This window comes from Limanda limanda, chromosome 3 (genome assembly GCF_963576545.1).
Source record: "Limanda limanda chromosome 3, fLimLim1.1, whole genome shotgun sequence".
NCBI classification, from domain to species: Eukaryota; Metazoa; Chordata; class Actinopteri; order Pleuronectiformes; family Pleuronectidae; genus Limanda; species Limanda limanda.
Window position 1 is genome coordinate 30,627,874 of NC_083638.1, and position 26,083 is coordinate 30,653,956.

A 26,083-nucleotide genomic window follows, 5' to 3' on the forward strand; every position below is an offset into this window, starting at 1 on the left:
ACACACTCCTGGTCAGAAGGTGGCGCTAATGCACCTGGACGTTGTTGCCAGACTGTAAAGAAAGGGAGGACGAAGAAGTTCAAGATCGTCGGAGCACATCCATGTGTGGAATACAACCTGAAGTTTGATAGTTCAGCAGACTGAAGGTAAGAAACTCATGTTTAACACCAACTGTACTAGACCTACACTGGAGGGGATGTTTGAGCGGATGTGCTCAGCGCGTGGTTCCGGTTTCAAACCGAGCGGAAACTTGATATTGAAGTTGAGTCAAATCCTCGTTGTTTACCACTGTCTTCAGCTCCTAGTGTCAGTGACAGGACTGGACACTAGCTCATGTACTGTATCAGACACGGTTTAAACCACACTGCGAAGCTCTCCCAACAAACTCCATTCAGAAACTAGTGGATTTAGTAATAATAAAAACTATGGTCATAGCCTTAGTGTGCAGTCAAACACGTACATTGTATTTGTGGTATAATATGAATTGTCATCAGGCGCGAACAAGCATTACGTTACTTTAATATAATTTAAAAAAAAAAAATTTAAAAGCTGTTTACACTGTGTATATAAATAATTCAACTTTCGTTTATGCTGTATGGAAGTAAAAGTGAAAGCATTTATTCGTGTGTAGCCTTCAGTGTGCTGCACCTTTTTTTTCTTCCTCCTAGTTCAACAACATTCCAGTTAATTATATCATATCATATTGTATTACTATGACCTTCATGTTGGGAGGATTCATCACAGGACTGTAGTTAATTGTAGTTGAGCTCAACCTCATCAGTATGAAGTCAGCTGCATTAGAAAATACAGTATGGGCAAACCTAAGTTAGAGAACTGTGGATTTTTTTAAAGAAAAAACTACCACCGCTGCTTATATGACCTGGTTCACATCAATGTATTCTTATAATTCTTTCATTGCAAATTATTTTTGGGAATTTCACCAATCACCAACAATAACAGCTAAGGAAAGTTTAGCATGACCACCAATATGTCACTGTAACTTTATTCTCATTCATATTCTTCCCTGTTAACGTTTCACCTCATTATACTTCTGTCCCTGTCTGAAGAAATCTACTGACTGTGATATACTAAGTGAAGCTGTAGAGAAGTTATACAAGACACTCAGTGTGTAGAGTCACAGGCTGAATTATATAAGCTATATTTTAATACTGTTGATTTTATTTTAGTGATGATGCTAAGTGAGGAAGATGCTTTATCCTAACACTGTCTTGTCAGTGGTCTCGTCTGAGCCACGGCTTACAGCTGGGCTCCTTCTTGCTCCTAATGAAGATTCCACAGTAGAGTTGACCCTCTGCCTTCCTGTCTTGCCAGTGCCTCAACACAGAGATGCCCCCCCACATGAATGACGTCATGCGTCTGTGCTGTGAAATATCAGCACATGATCAGATCAAGGTCGCGGTGAAAAACTCCACCAAAGGAGCGATGGTGGCCGGAGGGACTGCCTTCCTAGGTGGGATGCTCTGTGGACCTCCTGGGATCGCTGTGGGTAAGAACTGACACCGTCACTAAAACACCAGACCTGATTACTGTATTTGTAATGTCATTATATAACAGCTGGTCCACATGTCGCCCACACTGGAGCTGTTTTTTTTTAGTCGGGACCACCAAAAGGTATTCTGCAGAACTGGGTCTGTACATTCTGCAGAGTTTTGCCTTTCACACATGCACAATGCAGCAGGAGATTCTCCACCCAGACTCATTCACATGCACATAAATCACAGGAGCATTCAGGTGAAGGGTGGAGCAGCAGGCAGAGGCAGGATGTAACTTCTGCATCAGTGTTTTCCACTTGCATGGCACCACTGTTTCATGTGGAGATAGTTATATTCTCAATGGGTTTTGTTTTGATTTTGGCATCTGTCGCGTGTAAAAAGCTAAATCAACCCCCCACTAGCCCGCAGTGAATCCTGTGGAGATTCTCCTGCTCTCTTCTGTGTCTTTAATTCTTGATCATACAGAGCAATCAATTCAAAGATGTCACCATGGGCTCAGTAATTTGTAATGGTTCTGTTTCCTGTCAGACTGAGACACTTCCCAATAGAGTTGCTGCAGTAGTTAGTGTTATCTCTGTCATACAGTAGTCCTTGATTACATAACTTTCCCACTGGCCACACAGTCTATCAAATTTTTGGATAAAACCCATCTGGTTCATTTTCAACAGTTAACAGTAGTACCCACTTTCATTGAATAGAATAGAGAAAACTCCACTAAAAAATAAACTTGTTTAGTTTAACCATAAACGTATGAATAACTATAAATACAAATAAGACACAAATACAACTAAATCTATAGAGCTTGAAGTAAGGAATTACATACACATAGGATCTTAACATAAATGCATATATTTTCTGAATTGTTTATTCTGTATAATACGTTTCTATATTGGCAAACATAAACTCAGATACTTATACGTCTGTTAAGGGCGGACACTGATATGTTTAGCCAACTGATAGATCAGTTTGGCTCTAAACCTATAACTGACCCTGTATCCACTTCCTCCTCATCGTTGTGTGTCTGCCAGGCGGAGCGGTTGGTGGTCTCTTGGGCAGCTGGCTGACCAGCGGCACGTTCAGGCCTCTACCTGAGATCCTGATGGAGCTGCCACAAAACCAGAAACAGAAGCTCTATACTGACATTGTGGCCGTCCTGGGCAGCCTGGACTGGACAGACGTAGCCCAGCTCATCGCTCTTGTGATGGGCAACGCCACTCTCCAGCAGCAGGTCACCGCTGCGCTGCTCAACTATGTTGCAAAGGAACTCAGAGCAGATGTGCGTTATCAGGACTGAGTCGCTCACACAAATGGACTTCCCCAGGTTTTCTAGTTAGACCTGACAAACAGCCAGAACAATGTATACATATATGTAGACAATGTATTTTTGTTTCTGGCTGTTTAACCTTCATGATTGTGTCAAATTAGGTTGTCAGCTTTCACTATCCTCAGAGGGCTGACCCCAACAACAAAGAAACCCTTTTCCCTCATGTGGGAACTGTCTTCGAGAACTGGTGATTCAAGTCGACTGTCTTTTTAGAGGCCGAAGTGGACATCATAATATTAACACCTCTCTACATACAATAAGGGAAACAGAGACACCTCTGTGTAAAGTTCATCCTCCAAACGGATCATACAGTTGAATCAACATGTCTCTAAAACAGTTTCAATGAAGCACAGGAAGCCCTGCACATGTCTCACAGCGGGCTGTCTGAGGGTCTATGGCACAGCCTCTTGTGTGGCATTGGTTTAGAGACTAGACTTTGAGCAATATCATGTGCAGGGCTCTCCTGCTGTTGTACATTTTCATGTAAATGTGCCTTAACTGACAGTCACCATTGAAACGTCATTGAAACACACAACTCTGTAACCTCTAAGATATTGAGCCCAGTCCAATCATTTATTCTGGATTACAATGTTGTGTTATAAATCACACACTCTGTATCAGGGTGTGATTAATAGTTCTCCAGATGTTTTTATTTGCAGCCATCATACAACTTGATCAGGGAGGTGTCTGATTGGTCAACGAGCCCTAACATTCAGCCATAGGCTTAAAGAACCCAGTGTCCTCAGAAAACGAGGGGTCCTGCACAGAGACAGAGTGAGATCACATGAAGGGACTCCAGGTTGATTTGAACAAACAACCTTCTACCTTGTGCAAAAGTCTAACAAAAAGAACTGGTCTAAAGCCAGAAGGTGAAAACACCAAGTATTGATTTGATTCATTTTTTTATATATATTTGTATGAAATGATTGATCATTAAAAAAAAAATCATGGCCTTATATTTAAAAAACATTGCTTGTGTTTCAATAAAATAAACATGGGATTCTATCATGCCTTCGACTGATAATTTGACTATTTACAATTCTCAAAACATGTACAATAGTCACAACACACTATTGGCCCAACTCCAGAAGTTATATCTTATTGTGAAATAATACATTAAAGACCTGTTAAATTTCTTCAAAATCCCAACTACATACACATGAATTTGGACAGACGTGGATGTAAACTGTAATGTCACTGGTTTTCTACCTTCCACCTTTGTAACACACTCAGGAAATGAACAACGGATCATATTTATCTCTCCAAGGAGGTTATGTTTTCACCCCTGTCTGATTGTTAGTTTGTAAGCAAAATAACACAAAAACAAGTGAAATGATTACCATGAAACCTGGTTGAAGGATGTAGTTTGAGTCAGATAATAAATCATTTAATTCTGGGGCAGATCCAGGAAGTTGATATCGCTCGATCTCTTCAATCTCTGTGAGAAATTTCAACATTTTCACCAGTTTCCAAGAGAATTACTCATGGTTCGTGAAGAAAAAAAATTGACATTTTCGAGAGAACTGTTTTTTATGTGTGTGAAATTTGGTGCAGCTTGATTTAATTTTATGTGACTGCTGGGCCTTGGTGGAGATATGCGCTCAACAGAGACCCACTCTACTTTACACATAGAATCCCACTTTTTACTGTCTCTGCTTATACAGGCTCCAGATGAAAACTTTTAGTCAAAAGCACAGGGATGTGGGGAAGGGGTAAAAACACAATTTCAAGCATTTGTTATTTCAACAATATGTATTTTTTGTATTCCACATCTGTTGCTACATTTCATCTTTGACATCAACAACAAATCAACTGTGAAGTCCCATTAAACAACTGTTCACCGGTCTGATGTGAAACAAAGTGGTGCTCCGGTTTTGTCATAAAGTCCAGAAGAAGATATTCAGTTTTACTTGAAGTTCTGGATCCTCTGATAGAGGTTGAAGAGTGAGCACTGAATAAAGCTGTAGTGACAATATTTAGGGAAAAGATAAGGAAATAGATTCAGTGGACCTTCAATACCTCAATGAACAGAGATGAAGTGTAGCTAAATGTGCTGTTCTTTGAAATGACGCTCATATTGTGTTAGTTTACATTTAGTTGTGGGAATTGCTACATTTATACAGAGCTCACACATACACACTTCTCATGGGGATATATTTAAAATAGAAATCAATAACAAAAATCAAAATTATGCGACCTTGTAATGGGTTGAACATTAAATGGAAAGGGAATCATAAGGATCGGATTAAATCATTACCTCCCTTTATGTGTTTTATCTTTTTATAACAATCAATACAGGATAGGAAGTAGACAAATCAAGTGGTGCCGCCATTTCTTTAAAATCATGTCTATATCAGAAAGCAGAACACACATTTCCACTCACTCACTCCAGGACCTGAACTTGAGTACTCAAGTCATGGGTTTCAAGAAAAGGGTTTCAAATGAGTCATATTGACCATATTATATAATTTTAGTGTATTAAATGTTTATTTCCATAAAAAGGTAAGTAATATGATTACACTTGTGTTTATTTGTAAAAACATCTATTGTATGAGGATATACAATAGATGTTGTGTTTAGTCTGTACAATACACTGACCCACACATGAGTATACTGCACAAAAATATGAAAAGACACAGGTTCTGCTGCTTTGAACATGCATTCACTGAATTGTTGTGCCATGTGCGGAAAACAAGCTGTAAACAGAACATTGAATTATCACCTCAGAGATTATAACAAGCAGCCTAATTACACATGTAGCAAACTCTGAATATGATCAGCATTTATTTAGGTGTGTTTCTGGCGGCCTGCTCTCATCTATGTTGTGTTACTGAAACACTGTGTTTCATTTGGTGCTGGTGGGCAGGTTGTGGGCAGCGGTCTGACTCTGAGCAGAGCGCTCTGTCGGAGCCACAACAGTTCAGTCGCAAAAAAACAGAATAAAGAATTGAAAGATTACAATTAAACAAACATAATACTTCAGAGGAGAATCAGTCAGGTGCTAATTCTGTGTTTGTCTCACAACACCTTTCACACTAAACACAAGCACTATAATACAGGAAACAGATTAGAAAGAACATTGTCAAGTGGGCAGTAGCAATTACACTTTCTTCTAATCATTGCAAACTAATCATTTCACTCATTGCTACACATCAGAAGTCCCCGACCTTCCACATTTGTGCTGAACAGGAAACACAAAGTGACACTGGGGCACCTGACAAGACACGAGTGAATATATACGTTATAGGCGCATAGTCACAGAAAAGCTTTTCAGGTCCAGATAAGGTAACTTCTATAGGTGAGTTGTTTAACCATGGAAGAAATAGTTTACGATCTTTTCACTTACATGCTCAGAGTGAGATCTCACTCTCCTTTCACTGTCTGAGAAAGAAATTAAGCTAAGTCAGACTGTACTACTACTTTAGCATTACAGACAGGAAACAGGCGAAAGCCACTTTACTCGCTGAGTCCAATGGTGAAAAACAATACCCCACTACATACACCTCTAATTAAATAACCTGTCATGTCTTGTTTGTTTGTACAAAAACAGCCATGTGAAAAATAGAAACTGCTGTTTTACAGGGGTTAGGCCTTTGACATATCAAACTGCAGCTTGATGTTTTAAATCCTGCTTTAGACGTGACGGCAGGATATCCTTTTCACCTTTGGACAGAGCCAAAGCATCAAGTATGATCATACAGGTACATTTTATAAAAGAGAAAATACACTTGGTTATAGAGACATGGGAATATCACCGGTTTGGCAGTGTTCTGTGAAGAAGTGTAGTGTGGTGCTTTAGACTCTCGTCTGTTTGAAGACTCTTTCTCTTCTTGACAGAGAAGATTTAGAGGCACTTAAGAGAAGCAGAGAACCTGGAAACAAAAGGACTTCTTCACCGTGAGAAGCTGATTATCCATCTGCTACCTGCTGTTCTATATCCATACCTTTTATCCGAATGTCAGGATTCTATGTGTAAAATTTGTGCTGAATGCAGCTAAAATCTTCCCCAATGAAACTAAAATTACAAAGCTTTGATTTTCCTCTTGAGATGACTTTGGTGTTTTTACAAAAGTGCAAGTGGGTGAGGAGACGAGGAAAAGCTTTGCAGTCTTGTGTCACAATTATTTGAAACAACTGAATTCATTGTTGAGATCATTGGTAAATTCTTCTTCTTCTACTACTGAGATTTTCAACTGACTCGGTCTCATTCATGTCTCTACAGCGACTCTTCAAAATATCTGAATAAGAAAGGCAGTAACCAAGCAGCTAAAACCCACTAAGGGCCTGGACACACATACGTAAATGTAACACTGGCGAACCTTCGATTTCTGTTCACTTCCAACCTTTGTGAGCAAGGGCGAATAAAACATTCACTTCCTGTGGTGAAGAAAATCTCCAGTGTGGCTTCACATGGAGCTCAACCCTTCATTTGCCTGCATTTGCGTACGTGTGACCATGTCCAAAAACTAAACTGTTCAGAGCTGCAGAACATACGATCATTCAGAGGTGTTCACAGCGTGTGTGCAAACACATAGATCACACACACATAATCTAGGTTGAAACCAGTGAAACATTAGTAAAGATATGTGTGAAAAATAACTTGAATAAAAAAGAGAATGTACACAGTACAATACATCAGTTCCAATCAAAGGAGAGTAAAGGTGTAAAAAATGCTGGAGCTGTGTTGAGTCTAAAACTGTTCAGAGAGGAGGTCACACAGTCTCTGAGACACTGATTCCCTGCTGGTCCGGAGGGTCAGACGGTACATCTGCACAGAAAATACAAACACAGTTACTCAGTCTGAGTGATGGTGGTTCAATACAGAGAGGAGTATAAGATTGGCGTGTGTGCGTGTCTGTGTGTGTGCGTGTGTGTTTACCTCGGCTGGTGCGTTGGGCTCCAGTCTGAGCAGGCAGCCCACCTGAGTGTTCTTAGTGTGAATGACTCCAGCTCCGACAAAGTTTTCAGGATTGGGATCCACCTGCTCCAACAGAGCGACGCCGAAACCTAAGATCTGCATGAGAACATACACAAGAGAGATCAAAATGTTTTCCACACAGGGCTGAAGTCTGTCTGAACAACGTGGACCTTGAGTCTAGATCCATTTTTTAAATTCTGTTCCCCGTTGTCTGCAACAGTGATGATCACAGACTGCTATTATTGGTGCAGGTTGTTGCCTTAATAAAATGATCTGCATTCATTCTGAATACACTGTTCCATCACATGGGAATTTATCAGACACATGAGAACATAGCTGTTTTCAGACATGAACTCCGGTTAATGTTAAATGTTGAGTTTAATTTTTCCTTTCAGTTATGAAGAACACAGCAGGAGATTGTCTGGGCTAGACACGTTCAGAACAACTGGATAATATCTAGAAGGGTTCATGTGAGGAGTGACGGCTGGGGAGAGCAGCAGGAGGCAGGACAGAACATATTAAGTCTGTTGTGGAAATCACATGTTTTTGACTGAAGCACAACGACACAGGTGCCTGCTCTTATCATCAAACGCTCTGAAATCGCAGTGTCTATGGCCTCTCTTTTTCATCGCGAGATCTATGTGTTCATTTTGTTTTTTCTATTTCACTTGTTAAGCACATTATCAACAGGCCCAGTCCGGAGATGTCCGGAGAATACACAGCCACTGGCTGTGTGTTCTCCGGACATTTTCCTGCTGTATTCTCACAGGGGATCACTCAAGTGATCACCGTCTCACATTCATTCCCTCTGATCTCAAGAAAATGTCCAGACTTCAGTTCATGTCTGAAATCAGCATTGACATCATCAACATCATCTGTGAGTTTCATTTACAGCCAATTCTTTTCCCACTGAATTTTAGTCTGATGTAGTTAAGAATTAAAATAGAAAAAAATAGTTTTGGACTCTAATGTTACTTCATGCCGGTGTAACAGGCCATAGTAAACCCCCCGGCCCGTCTATACCCGGGGTTAAAGTGGCCTAGGCTAGATTATACCCCGGGTATATTATGGCCTAGGCCAATTTATACCCCTCAGGCCAGATTATACCCCCATGATATCAGTAGTGTTGAATCATATACACAATAATTACTGAATTTTTCAACATTTTATTGGGGGTTCAGCTTTGACAGGTAAATGAAGGGAGAAAGCAAACTAACTTAAATCTTAAAACTCTAAATTTCTTTTTTGCTGTGGTGTCGGTGATCAAAGGCACGCTTCTGGGGTCTCATTTATAAAAGAGTGCATAGGATTCATACTAAAAGTGTACGTATGTACAAAAGCCGGAAATGGCGTAGGCAAAAGATAATTCTGATTTATAAAATTGTGCGCACGTACACCTGAACGCATTGTTCGCTTTATAAATCCAAGTCCACCTGGAAGCGTTCGTACGTGGATCTGCCTCCAAATCCGCCCTCCACACGCCCACTTTCAACCATGAATGGTCAATGCAAAGCACGGCGTGAATATTATTTGGTGCTGCTGACCAATGGGTTTCCAACGTGAGTCCTGACGGAGTCAGCGCATCAAGCGATGTGAAGAGGAAGTGAAACTTTCTGACACTGACATCGAGGTGTTTGTTAGCGAGGTGGAGGTGAAGAGCGACTTTATGGGACAGCAGTGATGTCACTAATAAAGAAAATACACTGAAACTCTGCCGCTGCTGCTGTGGATAACACACTGTGTGAGATCAGACATCACTGAACCCTCGCTTCCTCCTCGTCCTTCCATTCACATGCACACATCGAGCAGATCCCCGCTCCACTGATTCCCTCACATCAGTGGATCCTCACCTCCTCTGGGATATTATTTGGAAAGTTTCTTAATTTGTTGTAAGTGATCTCCAGTGCGCTCTGTGCACTGGGTTCTCTCTGCGCTCTTTCCCGTCTCCAAAACGTTCGTACGCATGGGTCAGAGTTTGCGTGCAAATACGCAAATTCTCCCGTCAAGTTTGTTTTTATAAATCCCAACGTTGGCGTGAGAGGTGGCGTACGCACGTTTCAGGCCCGTTCTGTGCGTACGCAACTGTTACAAATGAGACCCTGGTTCCAATTCCAATTAATGCAGTGTAAATTATCATTAAAATATAAGAGAATATCAAGCCTAGATTTTGAAGATTCAAATTCTTTGATAGCACAATACAACTACTATGCTTACCTGACCTTAGAGCTAAATCAACCACATATCCACCATGTATAGTTTTGCCTTGGACAGTGTATCCCCTAGGGTATACTCTGGCCTGGAGGGGTATAGTATGGCCTAGGCTGTTTTACACCCCAGGGTATAGTTTGGCCTAGGCCAGTTTATCCCCCGGGGTATACTCTGGCCCGGGCCAAAGTATACCCGGGTTTAATTTGGGCGGGGGTTAATTTGGCCTGTTACACCTGTAGTGTCTGAAGAATGATCTATAGGTTTTGAATCAGACATAAAATAAATGAAATAGATACTAAATATATACTTATATGCTAAATGGAGCACTATTACAATCAGTAGAAAACTTGGAGCAAAAACAACCAAAGGGAGCAGACCATTAATGAAGATGTTCTCTTTGCTGTGATGATGTGTGTATAATCACAGCAAACAAAGGAGCATCTCGCAATGAGCTGGTGTATGTCAGCAGCTGAGCAGTTTCTATTAAAAAGGTTGGATTGTTTTGGTACCTTGGCCTTGATAACGTCTGTGTCCATCGGGTGTTGGGCTTTGAAGATTTTCTGAACCTCTTGCTGAGGCCTGAGGACACAGAGAGAAGGGGGGGGGGGGGTACATACTGATTTTCAAAAGGAGGAAAATAACATCATGTTACTATAGAAAAACATCAACAACAAAACCTCATATATACACAACCTCTTTCTGTTTCAACTTTTTGTTGTTACATGCTTCCTTTAAATAAATAAATAAATCCTCCCAAATAATGTGTATTTGCACCTACCTAAACATATTTAAGACATAGTTAATACATGCAATATTGAAAAGAAATTCCACCAGTCAAGCTAATAATTCGAATTTACATATAAACAACAAATTTGAAAGGTAATAAAGCAAACTCAGTTTCATTCTATGAAAAACCCAGACTATAACATTAGAATCTGGTTTCCTCATTGCTCACTTTAACAGCTTCAGCAAGAGAGCTGCAACGAGCATTAACACAGGCCAGGCAAACAGCCCATTTCAAACAGGCATGTGGAGAACAGGCACTGCTATAGAATTATTTCATAATAATAATTATATCTTACATTTATCAAAGTTTTAGACTTTTAAGACTCCAAAGAAACCCTAGGTATGTTGTTACCTAAAAAATAGCTTTGATCGAGTACCACCGCCAGGTTTCAGGGAGTTTTTACTTAATTTGAATTTGTTACAGCAGATATATCAAATATAATATTTGTCTCAGAAGAAAGTGGCAAATGTGATGCCAGCTTAAGATAAAAAGCCTGCTAAAATAAGAGATTTTGGAGCACTCGCATAATCTTATTTTAATAAAAAGAACTGGCTTCAACAAGTGATGCAACTAAAACTGTTATACTTCCTGATTAATCTGTTGATTTTTTAAAAATCATTTTATTAATCAATTAATAATGAGACAGTAAATGTAAAAAAAAAAGTTGAACTGATGTTGTTCCACTGTTGGTTTTTCTTCTGACAGAGATATGAAACACAGGAAGGAACATCACTGCTGACAGGAAAAAGCAGCATAGCACTGATAAAATGGAGAGAGTCTTACGCTCCAAGCTGTTTCCAGCGTTGGAAGAAGTCCTCGGACATCATCTCGGTGGGCTGGAAAAACTTGTTCAGCATCACAGGAAGTTTCACTGCAATGTTCTGAAGAGCTCCACCGTACCTGTTCACATACAAAGTGAGGAATCAGCAGATATTTCACTGGATACCAGAAACAACAAAGGATGGATTCGGACACCAACCTGAACTGTATGTTGAGGATCAGTGCATCCGTGAAATCTGACACGCACTCAATGTTGAGGATCTGCTGGGCCTGAGCCCCACCTTCTACTACGGGTTCTACTGTCTTAGTCTGGACATTCAGCTGTGGAGAGGAGGAGTCAAGGATTCTACCAATAACTAAACAACACAAGCCTGACAGCATCAGTACTGAATAGTATTGATACCTATTTACAAGACCCTTTCTGTTGTGCTTGAAGGCGAACTGAGTATTTATTTTTTATAGACAATTTGAGTGACCTTCAAAAACCAATAGACTGAGAAGTAGTAGTAGTAGAACTTGTTGATTTAGTTGCATTAAGTAAACTCCAGTGCTACGTTAGTGTCACCAGAAGCCACTGAGCAGTAGAAAGGATATGAGTCAGGAGTGCATCAGAACTGGTCACTGATGAGGAGAAGCTGAGGAACTGGGTAGATGTCTTGTTGCCATAAAACATGTGCACGCGACCTGGAGGACAACAGGAACAATCATTCAGTTCCTCCTGTAGAACAATTCAAATCTGACCAGTATCCACTACATGTAAAATGATATACTCCATACACTATACAAAAGTGTCTGCAATTTCATTCAGATTCCCTCATTTGCTGGTTTATACTGAACCAAACAAGCTGACATATCATTGCCCCTGTGAGACAGGATGTGTAACAACAGTGTCAGCGTTTTTTTGCAGCCATGTCAGCCCCCCCCTTACCACAAGTTCCCTGTTCTTTTGCAGACAATGGATTGACAGAGTTAATGCACAACATTGCTGCCTTGAGCAGGCTGTGTAAAAGAAGCTTAAGATTTAAAAGTCTGATGTGACTTCCCAGCAGTAAAAGATGCACCATTCTGACCTATTATAAAGACATTGTGATATCAAGCTTCTTACCCAGGTTCTGTCTGTACTCAGACTTCAGTCCAATCTGCAAAAGCTGGTTCTCATAGATAACACCGTTGTTCTTACACACAAATCTGGAATTTAAAAGCACACAATTACACATTTACAACACAGAGTTTTGAAAACTTCTGCTTTAAGAAATGTTTAAAATGTTTTCACAATGGAAAAACATGGAAAAAAGGCAGGAGGCTGTTCAGACCAGATGCATCAGTTTACTGATGCAAAATATATAAAGACTTTTTTACAAGCTACAGTGGAGTTTTTTAAAGTTGTGTTCTTAGATATGCTAGGAGGATAGGGTCTAATAAAAGACACTGTCTTTCTCCATAAGGGGAAAAACTAGATTCCGTGTTTCTGGAGTTTGAGGCATATGAGAAATTAAAAGTTCTTTACTTTAAATTGCAGCTACATCATTGGTTTGATGGTTCACTGACTGGAATAAAGAGAATGGTTTTACTTAACTCATTCTCCTTACCCTGAACGGCTGTTCTTGCTCTAGGTAACTTTAAAAAACGGGTACAATCTCCTGTGAGAAGTGTGGAACTGATTGATAACTGTAGCTTCAATTGCCAGAATCAGGCACAACAAGTCAAAGACTAATGCCGAATTGTAGATCAGTTAAAAAACAACAAAAACGTAGACGTCATTAGAAAGCAGCATTTATCTCCAGTATTCAGCGAGGAAACTTAAAATATGAAGAATTCTCTATGGAGTTTGTTGTATTTGTTACAAAAGTAGCTCTTCTGGTTCCAAAAGCTGGGGATCATGCGTAAAATCTACCGTTCAGTTGAGTGGGACTACACAGTCAACAATTTACTCAAGACATTGATAGACTTTCCATTTAATCACTCAGACATGGAGCCCAACAGAAAACTCTGTAGAGTACCTCTTCATATTTTATTGAATGAGGATTACTGTATATGTGGCTATTTACAAACAGCTGTAACCTCCATTTGTCAGCAAATTTCCTCAAAAAAAACCCCAGTATGGTCTCACCTGGTAAAGTTTTCCTCGCACACGTCTGTGGCCTCCAGGGTAGAGCTGTCAGAGAAGACATCTATCAGCAGATTGGGTCCTGCTGAAGGGGTCGAGTTAAGATTCAGCAGGTCTGTGAAGGAGTGAGTGGAGTCCTGGGAGAGAAACATCAGCAGACATAATCTTAAACACACAGTATCTACAAACAGAGCACAACTAAATCTGAGTGCAAGTATTATGAATACTTGAATACAAAATAACTCCAGCTATTGTGTGTTTGAGCATTTCAAATACTGTTGATTGACTGTAAACTGAGAGTTAAAACACACCGTCAGTGTCTGGGAAGGGCTACTGACTGAAGAACGCCACACTGTACGACCTATTAACACTTCAGCTCTGGTTCATTTCTATACAGTGAACTTCAGATCACTTGGTATAATAAAGCACTAATGGCGGCCAAACAGATACATTTGCAATAATCAAACCACATAATTAGAAAACACACGAGACAAGAGCAGCTGTCACTCGCAGGGGTAATAAATATTCACTCAGTCATTCACTTTGCTATGTGTTGTTTCTAACTATCTATATACCATGATCCCAGCAGAGAGAATGACGGGGCTAGAAGAGGCAGGGCGGGGTCTGTTGGTAGTTTGAAGGTCTGCCAACAGCGAAAGAGAAGACTGATGGAGGAAAAGAAAGAGGAGAGGAAAGCCAGGGAGTAAAGGAGACATGGCAAGGTGATGGTCAAGTAAATATTAAAAAGAAAGGAAAAGAAAGGTAAGGCTATAAACTATTAAGGAGCAATATGCAGAATATGCAGAATATGAAAGCGATAATGTTTATGTGATGCAGGGATAAGTAGTGCTCTGTGTGGCACGCATTTAAAATACTGTGCTGACCTTATTATACAGCTATTTATTGCAGAGCTACTGTGGAGTCACCTTGTTAGTGGCTTCAGTTTTCTCGATGTGCTCAGTGTTGCCATTAACATTCCGCCGGGCGTCATCGATATCGGGCAGATTGCCCGGGCCCTTCTTTCTCTTCAGCTTTGTAAGGATTGACGACTCTCTCTCTGGGAAAGGAGGCATTTCTTCTAAGACTGTGGCCTATGAAGAGACAGGGAGAGAGGGAGAGACAGACAGGAATGTGAAGCAAGTTGCAGTTAACAGTAACAGAGGAGAGTGTTATAAATATTCTGTCCACTCGCTGCATAATTATTCACAAACCAATATATCAGTGCTGGCAATGCAGCTGAGCCTCAAGTACTCGACGGCTCTCTGCTGAAGTTCAACGTCAGCGTTTCGGAGCTGGCTGTCCGACCGGAGGACTTCTTGGATCGTGGCCTTTATTTCTGGAAACAAGTTAATGAACTTGATGTAAGCCGACAGCAGCAGTGCACGAGTTGGCACAGAGCAGAGATGAAACTTGGAGTGAAGAAGGTTGAACTGGATCAGAGGGCTGAATAAAAAAAGACACAAAGGAAGACAACATATTAACAGTAAAACCTACTGATGTCAGCTCTGAACTAGATCAAAATCACATTACAAAAGTCAATAAACCATGTTAGGTTTTTAACATGGCAGATTAAGGGTTGGTTCCATTAAAGCTACTCTATTTCAGGAAAATAGTCACTGAGGTCGGAGAGAGAAGAGACGTTTTCTAGAGAAGACGTAACTTTTCAAATGTCATTTTTCAGTATTGTGACAAATAAAACTTCTATAGCTAAAGTCCAGATAACACCTGAGGAAAGTGAGAAAATATCTTCCTATAGAAACTTTCAAAACCAACCAAATCAAAGAGAAGAGCTGAGCAGAAACATCAGCGGAAAAATTATAGGACTTTCAGAACATAGAATTTCACTATGTGGATTATTTTACCTGGAGCGTGAGTCACCAGCAATTAAGTTGCCAAACTCTCCAAGGATGTAACCCCCCACCTTCACCAGGTTCTCATGGCAGGCGGGTGCCTGTAGTGCCTAAAAGAGTTCACAAGGCATGACAACATTGGGTTAGGATTAACGTGGAAGAAACAATAAACTGCAGACTACTCTAAAGCTGTTTTCTGTCTGAAAATGTTTCACATATGAAGAACGCAGCATAGGATTAAACGGGTCAGATGCGTTCAGGAAAAATTCCACAACATTCAGGCAAGAGGTGGCGCCTGGATAGAGCATTCAGGAGGAACGGCAAGTTGTATAAATTCTGCTGCAGAAAAGTTATTTTGTCTACAGCTGTTCAACACCTGTAGGTTCTTCAAAGATCTCACTCGCTGGGAATTAGTTTTTTTTCTGCAGTATTCTCACATGGGCTCACGCTGTGACATTTTCCATTCTTTTAACTGAATAGCTGGAGGGAAAGGTTCAGGAAAATGTCCAGAGCAACGAGTCAGACATCTGTGTTCTAAAATTCAGTCCCGCCAGAAACTTTCAGGAAAATCAGTGCATGTTTGAAAGCAATTTTAATTTAGGTGGCAACCACTCACCTCAAAGACAGTCTTGGCAGCATAGCCTTGGACATCGTCTTGGTTTATGACAATCTGAATGACCCGATACCACACTTCTTCACTGACATGGTCGCCGGCCATGCGGATGAGGTTGAGGATGGTATCCACGTACCAGGTGTAGTCCACAGCATACTTCTCTGCCAGGATGGCCACCTTAAGCACCTGAGGGAGGGAGAAGCGAGAGGCTGAGGGTGAGAGAAGCACATATATGAATATAAAACGATGGTAAGGCTTATGCTGATGACCCACTATCTCCTCTCTGATCGAGTAGTCGGCCGTCTCCAGGTAGCTCAGCATCTCTGCAACAATCTGCTTGGCATTGCTGCGGTCACACATGGCGTAGAGCAGATCCACAGCCCGCTGACGGACACTCACGTCCCGCTCTGTCTGTATTGAAGACACACATTAACAGAAGGTGTGAAACACAGGAGACTTAACTAACAAAGCGATGTACATATTTGTTCAACTTAAAATGCAAAAGTTTATCATTACACAACTGATGAAGGACTCACCTTTAGAGCATTGATCACAGTTTCTATATGTGTCTTTACTGCCTCGTGAGAAAACTCTGAGCTGGCCAGCGTGCACATGCTCTCCAGGGCCAAGTAACGGAGGTTGGTCTCCCTGTGCTGCAGGAACTGACCTAACTGGTTACAGGCCCGTACCAACAGCGTGGGCTCACTGAGGGACGAGACTCAAAATCAGAACTGTAGAACATCCAATAACACATTTCAACATTCAAAGTGTGACCAAATGACAGCTACAGCAGCTTTGACCTGAGGTAAAATCTAACATTTATCTGTCCAGTGACACTAAAGCTTTAATCCCTTATAAACCAGGAATTGAGCAAAGGTAGTCATTGTGAATGTGAACAACCTGTCATGGTGGATGATGAGGGCGATGGCTTCAAACAGAACAGCGTTCTTTGCGTTGGAGTGCTGGACCTTCTTGGACTTGGGTGGCTCCTGGGCTTTATTGAGGATGGTCTCCAGACACTCGGTGAGACGACTTCGCAGCGCTGCATCCTCTGCAACAACACAGCCTTCGGCCTTAACACTCACCAAGTCTTTGCTTCCACCAACTCTCAGTATAACGCCTTCATCATACATTGTTTTTATATCAACTTGAATAACATCACTCTGTGTCATGTCACTTGATAAGAGACATTTCGGCCTTGAATAGGCAGCCCACATTGCTGGTTTTCTTCTTAACATCTAAGTGAGCACTGGCAATGTTTTTCCACCTCTTTGTCCAAACTTACAGTATCAGAAGATATGTCGAAACTAATTTTCTTCATATTAAAATGTTTCTACTCAGGTGCCAGCTGGTGTTGAATCTGCTTTTGTAAAAGTCACACTCCTCTTGAAGATGGGTGCAAAGATTCTAGTTATATGGGGCATGGAACATAGTAATTTAATAATTTGACAAATGTGCTTAATTACCCTCTTTCTGAGAGAAAGATGAGAAGAATCACTTTCAACCTTATGAACGTGTGCTAGATACAAAGATTATGCAAAAACACTGTCGATCTAGAATCAATAGTTACACTCATCGGAAATGTAATGAAAATATGGTGCTGTGGAGAATGAACAGGCAGTAGCAGAGAGGGAGAATACTATAAAATACATAAAGTGGAATAATGAAATTATTCATGTGGGGACCATAAATATCTATATCATTATTATTATTATTATTATTAAATTCAACTCAACTGAAAGTTGGTGAAATATGTTGCTGTGGATCAAATAATTAGAAAATATGTAATTGTTAATCGTAATAGATGTGCAAAAGTTTTCAATGACAGAGGTTTTCTCCATTTACCAATGGTAAATTTCACTATTTCTACTTTTATGGTAGAACAGTAGGTTTCCACACAGGTCTATGGTTTATCTGGCCTACAGACACAGAGGAATGTTATGTATCATACCAGGTGGAGGGTAGCACTGAAGAAGACGCAGCAATTTGACAGATAGCCATGGTGCAGCCACGAAGTAGTATGTGTAGTCCTGTAGGTCGATGGATGCGGATGTCACAATCTAGACATGAAAGAACAAGATAAGATGTCAACAGATGCCAAGTCAGATTTCCTCTCCAACCTCAGTGAGGTAGAGACATTGTGTGAAGCTGGAGAAAGAGACACACCCTGCTGAGCCTGGCCACAGCAAGTGAGATGGAGGTTTTGAAGTCGTCAGGACTCTTCTGAGCCAGAGTGGTAATAAGGCTGGTGGCTGCTGTCACCACTCCCTGAAAACAGACACACACACACAGCTTTATAACAAAAAGTTCAGACCAGCAAACAAAGTGTTTCATCCTCTGGGCAACTGTGTTTTGGTTACAGAGAAAGTGATGAGTGATATACTAATGCTATACACAATATAACCCTATGAGACAAATTGTGATTTGTGAATATTGGCTATACAAATAGAATTTGATTGATTGATTGATTATACAATAAATACTATATACAAATTATTACAGTAAACAGTTTTAACTGTTACTGTAGAAGAAAAACTCAACAACATGTTGAACTTCAATCAAACTGAATCAAATTTACACTTTACAAAGGAACTTAAAAAAAAATGTTTTCCCCAAGATTTGTTACGTTTCTCAATAATTCTTCAAACCATTTCACCACCACCAAGTTTATTTCATCAGCGAGAAGCTCCATTTCCTTTGTGCAATGCATTGTGCAAGAACAGTGTTCATCGACAGTATTTAGTGGGCATGCCTCCTTCTCTGAGTGTACTTCATTTTGATACTACAAACTCAAAACGTCCTCGAACCACTGTGTAGTGTGGAACTGGGACATGGGCAGGATCTTACCAGGTGCTGGTCATTAAGCAGATGCACCACTCGAGCTGTCCATTCACCCATGGGCACCAGGTCAGGAGACGTCCTATTGAGTCGCAGCAGACACAGTGCTGCACTCTGCTTCACGCTGTCCATGGTGTCCCTGATAGGAGCAAGCACAATACAACTTGATTATTAACTTATCAATACAAACATAATATAGTTTGAAATTGTGAAATTGTCATTGTCACAGTTTCACACTATAATCCTTAAGATTTCAGTCGTGTTTAATTTGGAGATACCTGTGTTTGTTTATGAAGTACATTATAAGAGAACAGGTCCCAGAGTTTACAAGAATTTACATGCATCAACCACTGGGGATGGCTGCTCTGTCAGAGATGCAACAGAATATTAGCAGCATTAATGTGTGTTTACAGCACAGCCTGAGAAACTGTGGAGCACAGACCACCCTGCCCAGCCTCATCCTGTTATAGACAGGGAGGCGCTTTGAAATGCTGAATGTGCTAGCTCTGTTTCCTGTACATCCCTCTGTGAATCTTGAAATGGCAGGAATGGCTGACTGCACCCACTGCATTCAAATCTATTATATAAGACCCACATTAAAGGCTTTAAATGCAATGAAGAGCAATTGCAGAAAAAACTATGAAGAGTAAACAGAAATAGGGTCAGGCGAAATTAAAATCTTAAGGATTAAAGATTGAAGAAAATAACTGATTTTATTCAGAACATTTCTTATTTTGTAAGATGCTAACCCAATGTTTGCAAGATGTCTGAAATTAAGCTGCTGAAAACCAGTTTTTTCCACGATCTACAGTAGCAGGCTTTTTGTATCAGACTTAAGCCAAATTCAAGATCCTGCTTCGTAGATGTGCACCCTATAGCAGAATCATGTCTGAGTGAGAGGCTCCGCAGTTTCTTCAAACTGTATCTGCCTGGGGGGGGGGGCTGATGAGCCTTCTAACGTGCAACAGATGCAAAAAAAATAATAAATCAAAACAAATATCTCCCCTTATGAAAAAGCGGTGTCATACACATAGAAGACACAGATGAAGATGTCTTGAGAGTTTGTGGTGATAACAGCCGACAACAGATCTGTGTGTTGTAAAGAAAATCACTTGATTTTCGCAACAGACTTAATTGTTACTTCCTGCCTCTGCACCTGGCTGAAAACCTCCAATTGCGTTGTGTATGTGTGAAAGGCAAACTACAGGTGAACTCCATAGCCAATTCTCTGGATTTGCCATGCAGGTAATGTCTGAAAATGGCCTAGAGTCACATTAACCCTCTATAGATGCATTAATGTTTATGTACAAACCCTGCCACCAAGATCCTGGGAATTTCAGAAGCGAAAGCCTCCGCCATCTCTCTGCTGCCCACATTAGCGATGCAGTGCAGAGCCAGGTTCATGAAGGTTGGGTTGCGGCTGGCCAGGTCATTCTTAATGCCATTGTTGATGAGACTGATCAGGTCACTGTTAGAATTCACCAGCACTGAGATGAACAGGTAACCCTGAAAGGAGAAGTATTTTGGAAAACAGTTTTTAGTAAATTCTACTGTGTTTGTAAAAGTTACTTACACACCCGTTAGCACTACTCTGATGGGAATTTCAATCAAACATATTTACATAATCATTGATTAATGATCTCTCAGACATCGACACTTTATGAACTTAAGGAGACACTTACAATTTGTTTCTCTGTGTACTTGTTGGAGCTGAGGAGGTTGACGGCCTCCATGTGTCCGAAGTCAATATCATGTCCCAGGAGAAAGATGAAAAGCAACTTGCAGACGTACTTTTTCTTACTGTAGCCATCTAGAGCCTTGTCTCCTATCCACACATGCACAAATGTACACACACAGACACACACACACACACACACACAACACACACAGAAAGATAGCGATGAATGGCTATGAACTTACAAATGCAGAGGTCTGTCATTTCCCTGGATACAATAGGAGGTAAATAATACATTCAGTCAGAAGAGTGACGGAGGAAGGAGGGTGGTGGGGGTTGGGAGGATTTATTTTATAATCCATGGGTGGAATGAAAGAATTTAGAATATTCCGAGTTGGGGCTATGTCCATGTTTTAATTTGTCTCCTGCTTGTGGTTGATACTATGTCTGATTAACAAATACATTTTATAAATAATCAAGATTTTAACACGTTTTTCCTTCAATGCACTATGCTTAAAACTATAAAGAAATATATTATTCATGGCCACCACCATGCGCTGCCAAGGCAGCTGCACTACGCCCGGATTCTGTGACAGAGTCAAAGAGATTTGAAGAAGCTGTGCAGTATGGCCATAGTTTAGTTATGAGAGATCCTAACATATCACACAGCATCTTGCATGCTGCTAACAGCACTGTCAGCTGAAGGCCCAATCACACTGTATGGCAGCAGAGGAGGTAGAACCAGGGTTTGGTTCAAAGGGAGTTTAGTCGACTTTGCTAACACACTGGACTGGAGCTGAGAGCAATGGTGCAGAAACATCACAGATTGGCAGTGGGGTTATTTCCAGACAAGAGTCCGTTTTCTAAATGATATATCCTGCAACACAGAAACTTGTAAGCAAGGAAAGTGGACAAGCTGTTAGGATACAAAGTTCACCAAACTGCACAGTAAACTAAAGTCCACTGCATTTAGAGAATGAGACTAAAGCTTCCTTTCTACTGTGTTTTGACTTTGACTAGAAAAAAAGAGGCTAGATTTCATCATTTCTCATATGGAAATCAGTAGTGTTTGGTTAATTTTTTTATTGCTGGAATACTGAACTGACAAATGCTGCAGAGATCGGTCAAATTTCTGTTACTTCTTGTGATCAGTTTGAGGCTAAATCCTGGACGGACTTGGCCATGGTTGTTATTTTGCATTCTATTTCCTTATAGAGTTTTATATTGATTTGATAGTTGTGTCCTGATGTCCAGAGAAATGCTATGTCTGTAGCTACCAACATGTTGCTTTATGATGACAATGGACCCCACTTGTAACTGCTCAGATGTGACATTACTGAGTCTGAATCGGGATAATTTTTTTACTGTGACCGACAGTTCTGCTCCACTGAACTGTTGAGCTTCCTCATATGCAACTAAAACACAACGGCTCGGAAAAAAGGGCTTGTTGGACTGCTGACAATAAACTTTCCCCCAACATATATTCCTGTGTTCGATTGTATGCGAGTGCGACATTTTTTTACGATTTTAAAAAGTCAAACACATAGAAAAACTGATCATCATCAATGAGAATCTTCTCTGACATAATGGAGAAGAAGGAGGGCACATAGGTAATATGGTAGAAACTACACAGGTCAGATTTCTGGGCTCTACAAGCAGAGGAGCTTCATTCTAGAGTACTAATTATAGGCAGCGTGGAACAGGTGGCAGGAGAAACAACACTAACAGGACACTGAAACAGATATATTCACAAAGAGGTGTGTGGACTTGTTGACAGTGCAGTCGTAGCAACAGTTATTTAAACAAAGCTGAATAAACTGAAAAGGGTCGAAGTCAAAACTGGGTCACAACATTGGTTTGTGAATCAGCAGCAGTAAACAGAGTCAGGGGAACTTGTTTCATGGAGGGCCAAGGTCTTTATTCCAATCAGGTGCCATGAGTCAGACTTTGGATAGAACGAGAAGAGCAACTCATGGCCCTCTGTGGCAAATACTGTAAGTTGAGCCTGATTTCTCAGAATTGTTCACCTACCTTTAAATTTGGAACGGATATTGGCCAGTTCCTTGTTTATCCTCTTTATCTCAGCCTCCTTACTTTTACCTGCAAATAAATAGAGACATGTTGCATGTTATTGCATGTTACAATAATGTGGTCAGTCACAAACCATCCAGTTGTTTGCTCTGTATTTGCTCCTTTTTGATGTACTCTAAATATGTTACTAGCTGTGTTAATCATGATTTAAACATTTTCTCGGTGCAAGAGAATGGCTCTTGTGTTTCTGTCTCTATGTGTTTTTTTATATAGATCATTTGAGCTCCATTATACAGATGTCTATTACATAGATTGGACACTTAACTAGGGACATCATCACTGATTACTTCTCCAAGAACAGCATCAAATCTTCCCAGCAGGGATTTAACAAGTTGAACGTGTTGACACAACAGTGCCACATTGCAGCTGATTTGTTGGATGCATACTAAAGCTGCAATTATATCATTCTAACACAACCAAAACTTGCTCTATTGGATTAACAACAAGTGGTGGGATGATCTTTTCACTTTTACTCCACAACATACATCAGAAAATATCTGTACTTTCCTCTCCACTACATTTTGTCAATGCATTGTGTTACATGTTCACTTTGTTTATGACAGAAAGGGGAATTGTTCACTGATCCAATCCACAGCAGCCAAGCACATCTGCAGCAGCAGCATCACTGGTAAAGAAAGGGTGGTTAGGGTAACCCTAATTCTCACCCTTACCAAAAATATATTCATAAGAGGCCACTGCCATGACTCAGCCAATAATTAATGGATTTGACTTTTGTTATATTGATAATGATTAAGTGATATTATTATAATCGTTGTTATTGTTTAATCACCCAGCCCAACTGCCACCTCAGACATATTTACAAATAAAAGCCAGCTTAACCAGACTATCTTCTCTGTGTATTGTCTGTTTTATCAAGTTATGAAAACTGTTCAAACATGTTCCTTAAACGATTAATGTGTCTTACGTGTAGATAGTCAGTGTTCTCATAGTTGTGAGACACATGCCATGTAAAAGCAAAACATTTATATAATAATTATGTAATTAATAGTATTACTACAAGTAATTGCAAATCATAATTGTGCTATGTGTATGTCAATCACTGTTATTACATAGTATTACAATTATTGTCAGTGATTTTAAAATGATTAATAAACAGTGACTGTGATCGAGGCAGTACCTTTATCAGATCAATTATATGTTCACATGTAAGGAACGTACAAGGTGATGGGGCAGAGGGTAACATGGATAAACACAGATCAATACATAAACACAATAATTGTGTGATATGTGTGTTACCGCTAGGTATAAATCGTATCATACTGACAGGCAGCTCTAGTACAGGCGGTCAGCGGGACACTTGACCAACACACAGAGCTGTTGATGATGTGTCCTTCAGACGTTCCCTCACACATCCCGCACAAAGTCTCCATACACAAGTTATAAATGGTGTCAGAGTGGAGTCCACACTTCTGGTGTGACAGTCTATGAAGCTTGGATGTGGCTGCACGGAGCAGAAACGCTACAGACCAACACAAATGCCAGTTCGTCGTTATCTTCGTCTGGCGGTGCGGTCCACGCCCTTCGACGATAGCTTCTGGATGCTAACAGCTAACTAAGTAACGTTAGTGCATGCTAGCTAGCTAAGCGCCTCTCTCGTGCAGTTCCGACTAAATTCACTTTGCAAAGCCCCGTGAACTGTGAGGAGGAGAACCAGACACACTCCGCGACACGCTGTGGGAACAACATGCCGGGTTTACATAAGGTGAGAGCTGCGAGCTAACTGGTCACTAGCCGAACCAAGATGCTTACGAGTGGGATCAACAAACTCACAGTTCCTGATGTCAGAGATGAACACGGCCAGGCCACGCATCCCGTCCCCTTTAGAGACCGCAGGCATGTTCTCCTTGTTACTTTCCCCTGTGAGGCAAACACTCGGATCATACGAGGTAACTTGTTCCGCAGTTGTTTTGCCACAGCTTGGAGGAGGAGAAGGAGGAGGAGGAAGAGCCGCAGCTCAGGGATCCGAGATATGACGTAGACGGGATCCAGACACGCTGCGGCTGCGTTCACACAGAATGACGCCTGGGTCAATGACGTATCAGGACTTTCAACAGGCCAATTTTAAAATACAAAACAAAAGAATATTTATTATAATTATTAGGATATTGGGAATGTTGTGTACACATAAGATCATATACAAATTATTCTATTTTAGTGTTTTTTCATCTAGATGAATTGGCCGTGGCCTTACAAATGTCATGTGGTGCAACCGTCATTTATCTTAAAATTGATTAATTTAAAAATAATTTCTCAATAATATAGTCATAAGTCATAAGTCATTAGTAACAAATTAGTTGCATTTCTTTTGAGCTTTTGAAAAAATGATCCCATATTTTTTTTCTAGAATGTATCCCTCCCCTTATTAAATGTGGTTAACAGACTTATTTTTCCGGTAAAGTGAATACAATTTAGGGTTAGTTATAAAGGAAGGTCGTAGAGACTTGCACGTAGGCGCTACCCCCACTAATGCAGGAACTCCTGATCCATTGGTACCATACCCGATCTTCTACGACCTTCAGGAAGGGAAAAACCCAATTTGTGAAAGGTCAGGGTTAGGGTTGCAATTAGGGTTAGGGTTACGCTTAGGGTTGCAATTAGGGTAACGCTTAGGGTTGCAATTAGGGTTAGGGTTGCAATTAGGGTTAGGGTTATGGATAAAGGAAGGTCATCCCTGAGCTTCTACAACCTTCGGAAGGGAAAAACACAATTTGGGAAGTGTTAGGGCTAGGGTTGCAATCCCAATATATATATATATATATATATATATATATATATATAAATAAATTAAAATTTAAAATAAAAAAATAAATAAAAAGAATAATCCTTACAATTTCAATAGGGCCTTACTGTCTGTCAGTGCTCTATGTATCAATATTTCCTCAGGGTCATACTGCCAACTAGTGATCAGTGTGAAAATGAAGTTGTTGTAACATTGTTCAATTGACACAAAATTGCTCACGCTGATAAAGACAAAATGTAATGGTGGTTTGACTTCAGTGCTAATAATGTGATAAAAATGTCTGGATGAACTCTGGTTTCTTGTTTCTTTCTTAAATCTGTTACAATGTACTGGTTAGTCTGGCTCTGCCCTCTTCAGTGGATGATTTGACAGAATTGGTGGGTTTGACAGTATAGAAAATCTCAGCACTGAACATTGGTTTGCGCCGAGCATAAACACATGGCAAGAGGTGGCACATGTTCCTTCCTCAGATTTGTGAGTATAACTGCAAATGGATGGTACGGGTACACCATGGTCTAAAATCATTTAATTTTATTTTATTATCATTAGTATTTTAATAATGATTTATTGTTGTACCTTTTACTTTGTAAAGCACTTGGGTCAACCAAGTTGTTTTA

General features: G+C 40.4%; 2 protein-coding genes across 2 annotated transcripts; one reads left to right on the plus strand and one right to left on the minus strand.

Annotated features, from left to right (window-relative positions):
• Nucleotides 1-79: 79 nt before the first annotated feature.
• Nucleotides 80-3,843, plus strand: LOC132998284 (protein C19orf12 homolog). Its single transcript, XM_061067837.1, has 3 exons — nucleotides 80-146; nucleotides 1,333-1,507; nucleotides 2,543-3,843. The coding sequence occupies exons 2-3, from the start codon at nucleotides 1,348-1,350 to the stop codon at nucleotides 2,806-2,808; spliced, it is 426 nt and encodes a 141-aa protein (XP_060923820.1). The 5' UTR covers nucleotides 80-146; nucleotides 1,333-1,347; the 3' UTR covers nucleotides 2,809-3,843.
• A 728-nt stretch (nucleotides 3,844-4,571) lies between these two features.
• On the minus strand, nucleotides 4,572-24,681 carry LOC132998283 (AP-2 complex subunit alpha-2-like). The gene is made up of 22 exons (XM_061067836.1): nucleotides 24,497-24,681; nucleotides 22,646-22,714; nucleotides 20,622-20,764; nucleotides 20,252-20,445; nucleotides 18,949-19,078; nucleotides 18,268-18,369; nucleotides 18,053-18,161; nucleotides 17,002-17,152; nucleotides 16,638-16,806; nucleotides 16,375-16,512; nucleotides 16,105-16,287; nucleotides 15,501-15,598; nucleotides 14,850-15,081; nucleotides 14,565-14,729; nucleotides 13,642-13,775; nucleotides 12,637-12,719; nucleotides 12,125-12,215; nucleotides 11,731-11,853; nucleotides 11,535-11,651; nucleotides 10,474-10,543; nucleotides 7,718-7,852; nucleotides 4,572-7,606 (listed from the first exon to the last, which is right to left on the minus strand). The coding sequence occupies exons 1-22, from the start codon at nucleotides 24,561-24,563 to the stop codon at nucleotides 7,529-7,531; spliced, it is 2,781 nt and encodes a 926-aa protein (XP_060923819.1). The 5' UTR covers nucleotides 24,564-24,681; the 3' UTR covers nucleotides 4,572-7,528.
• Between the last annotated feature and the right edge of the window lie 1,402 nt (nucleotides 24,682-26,083).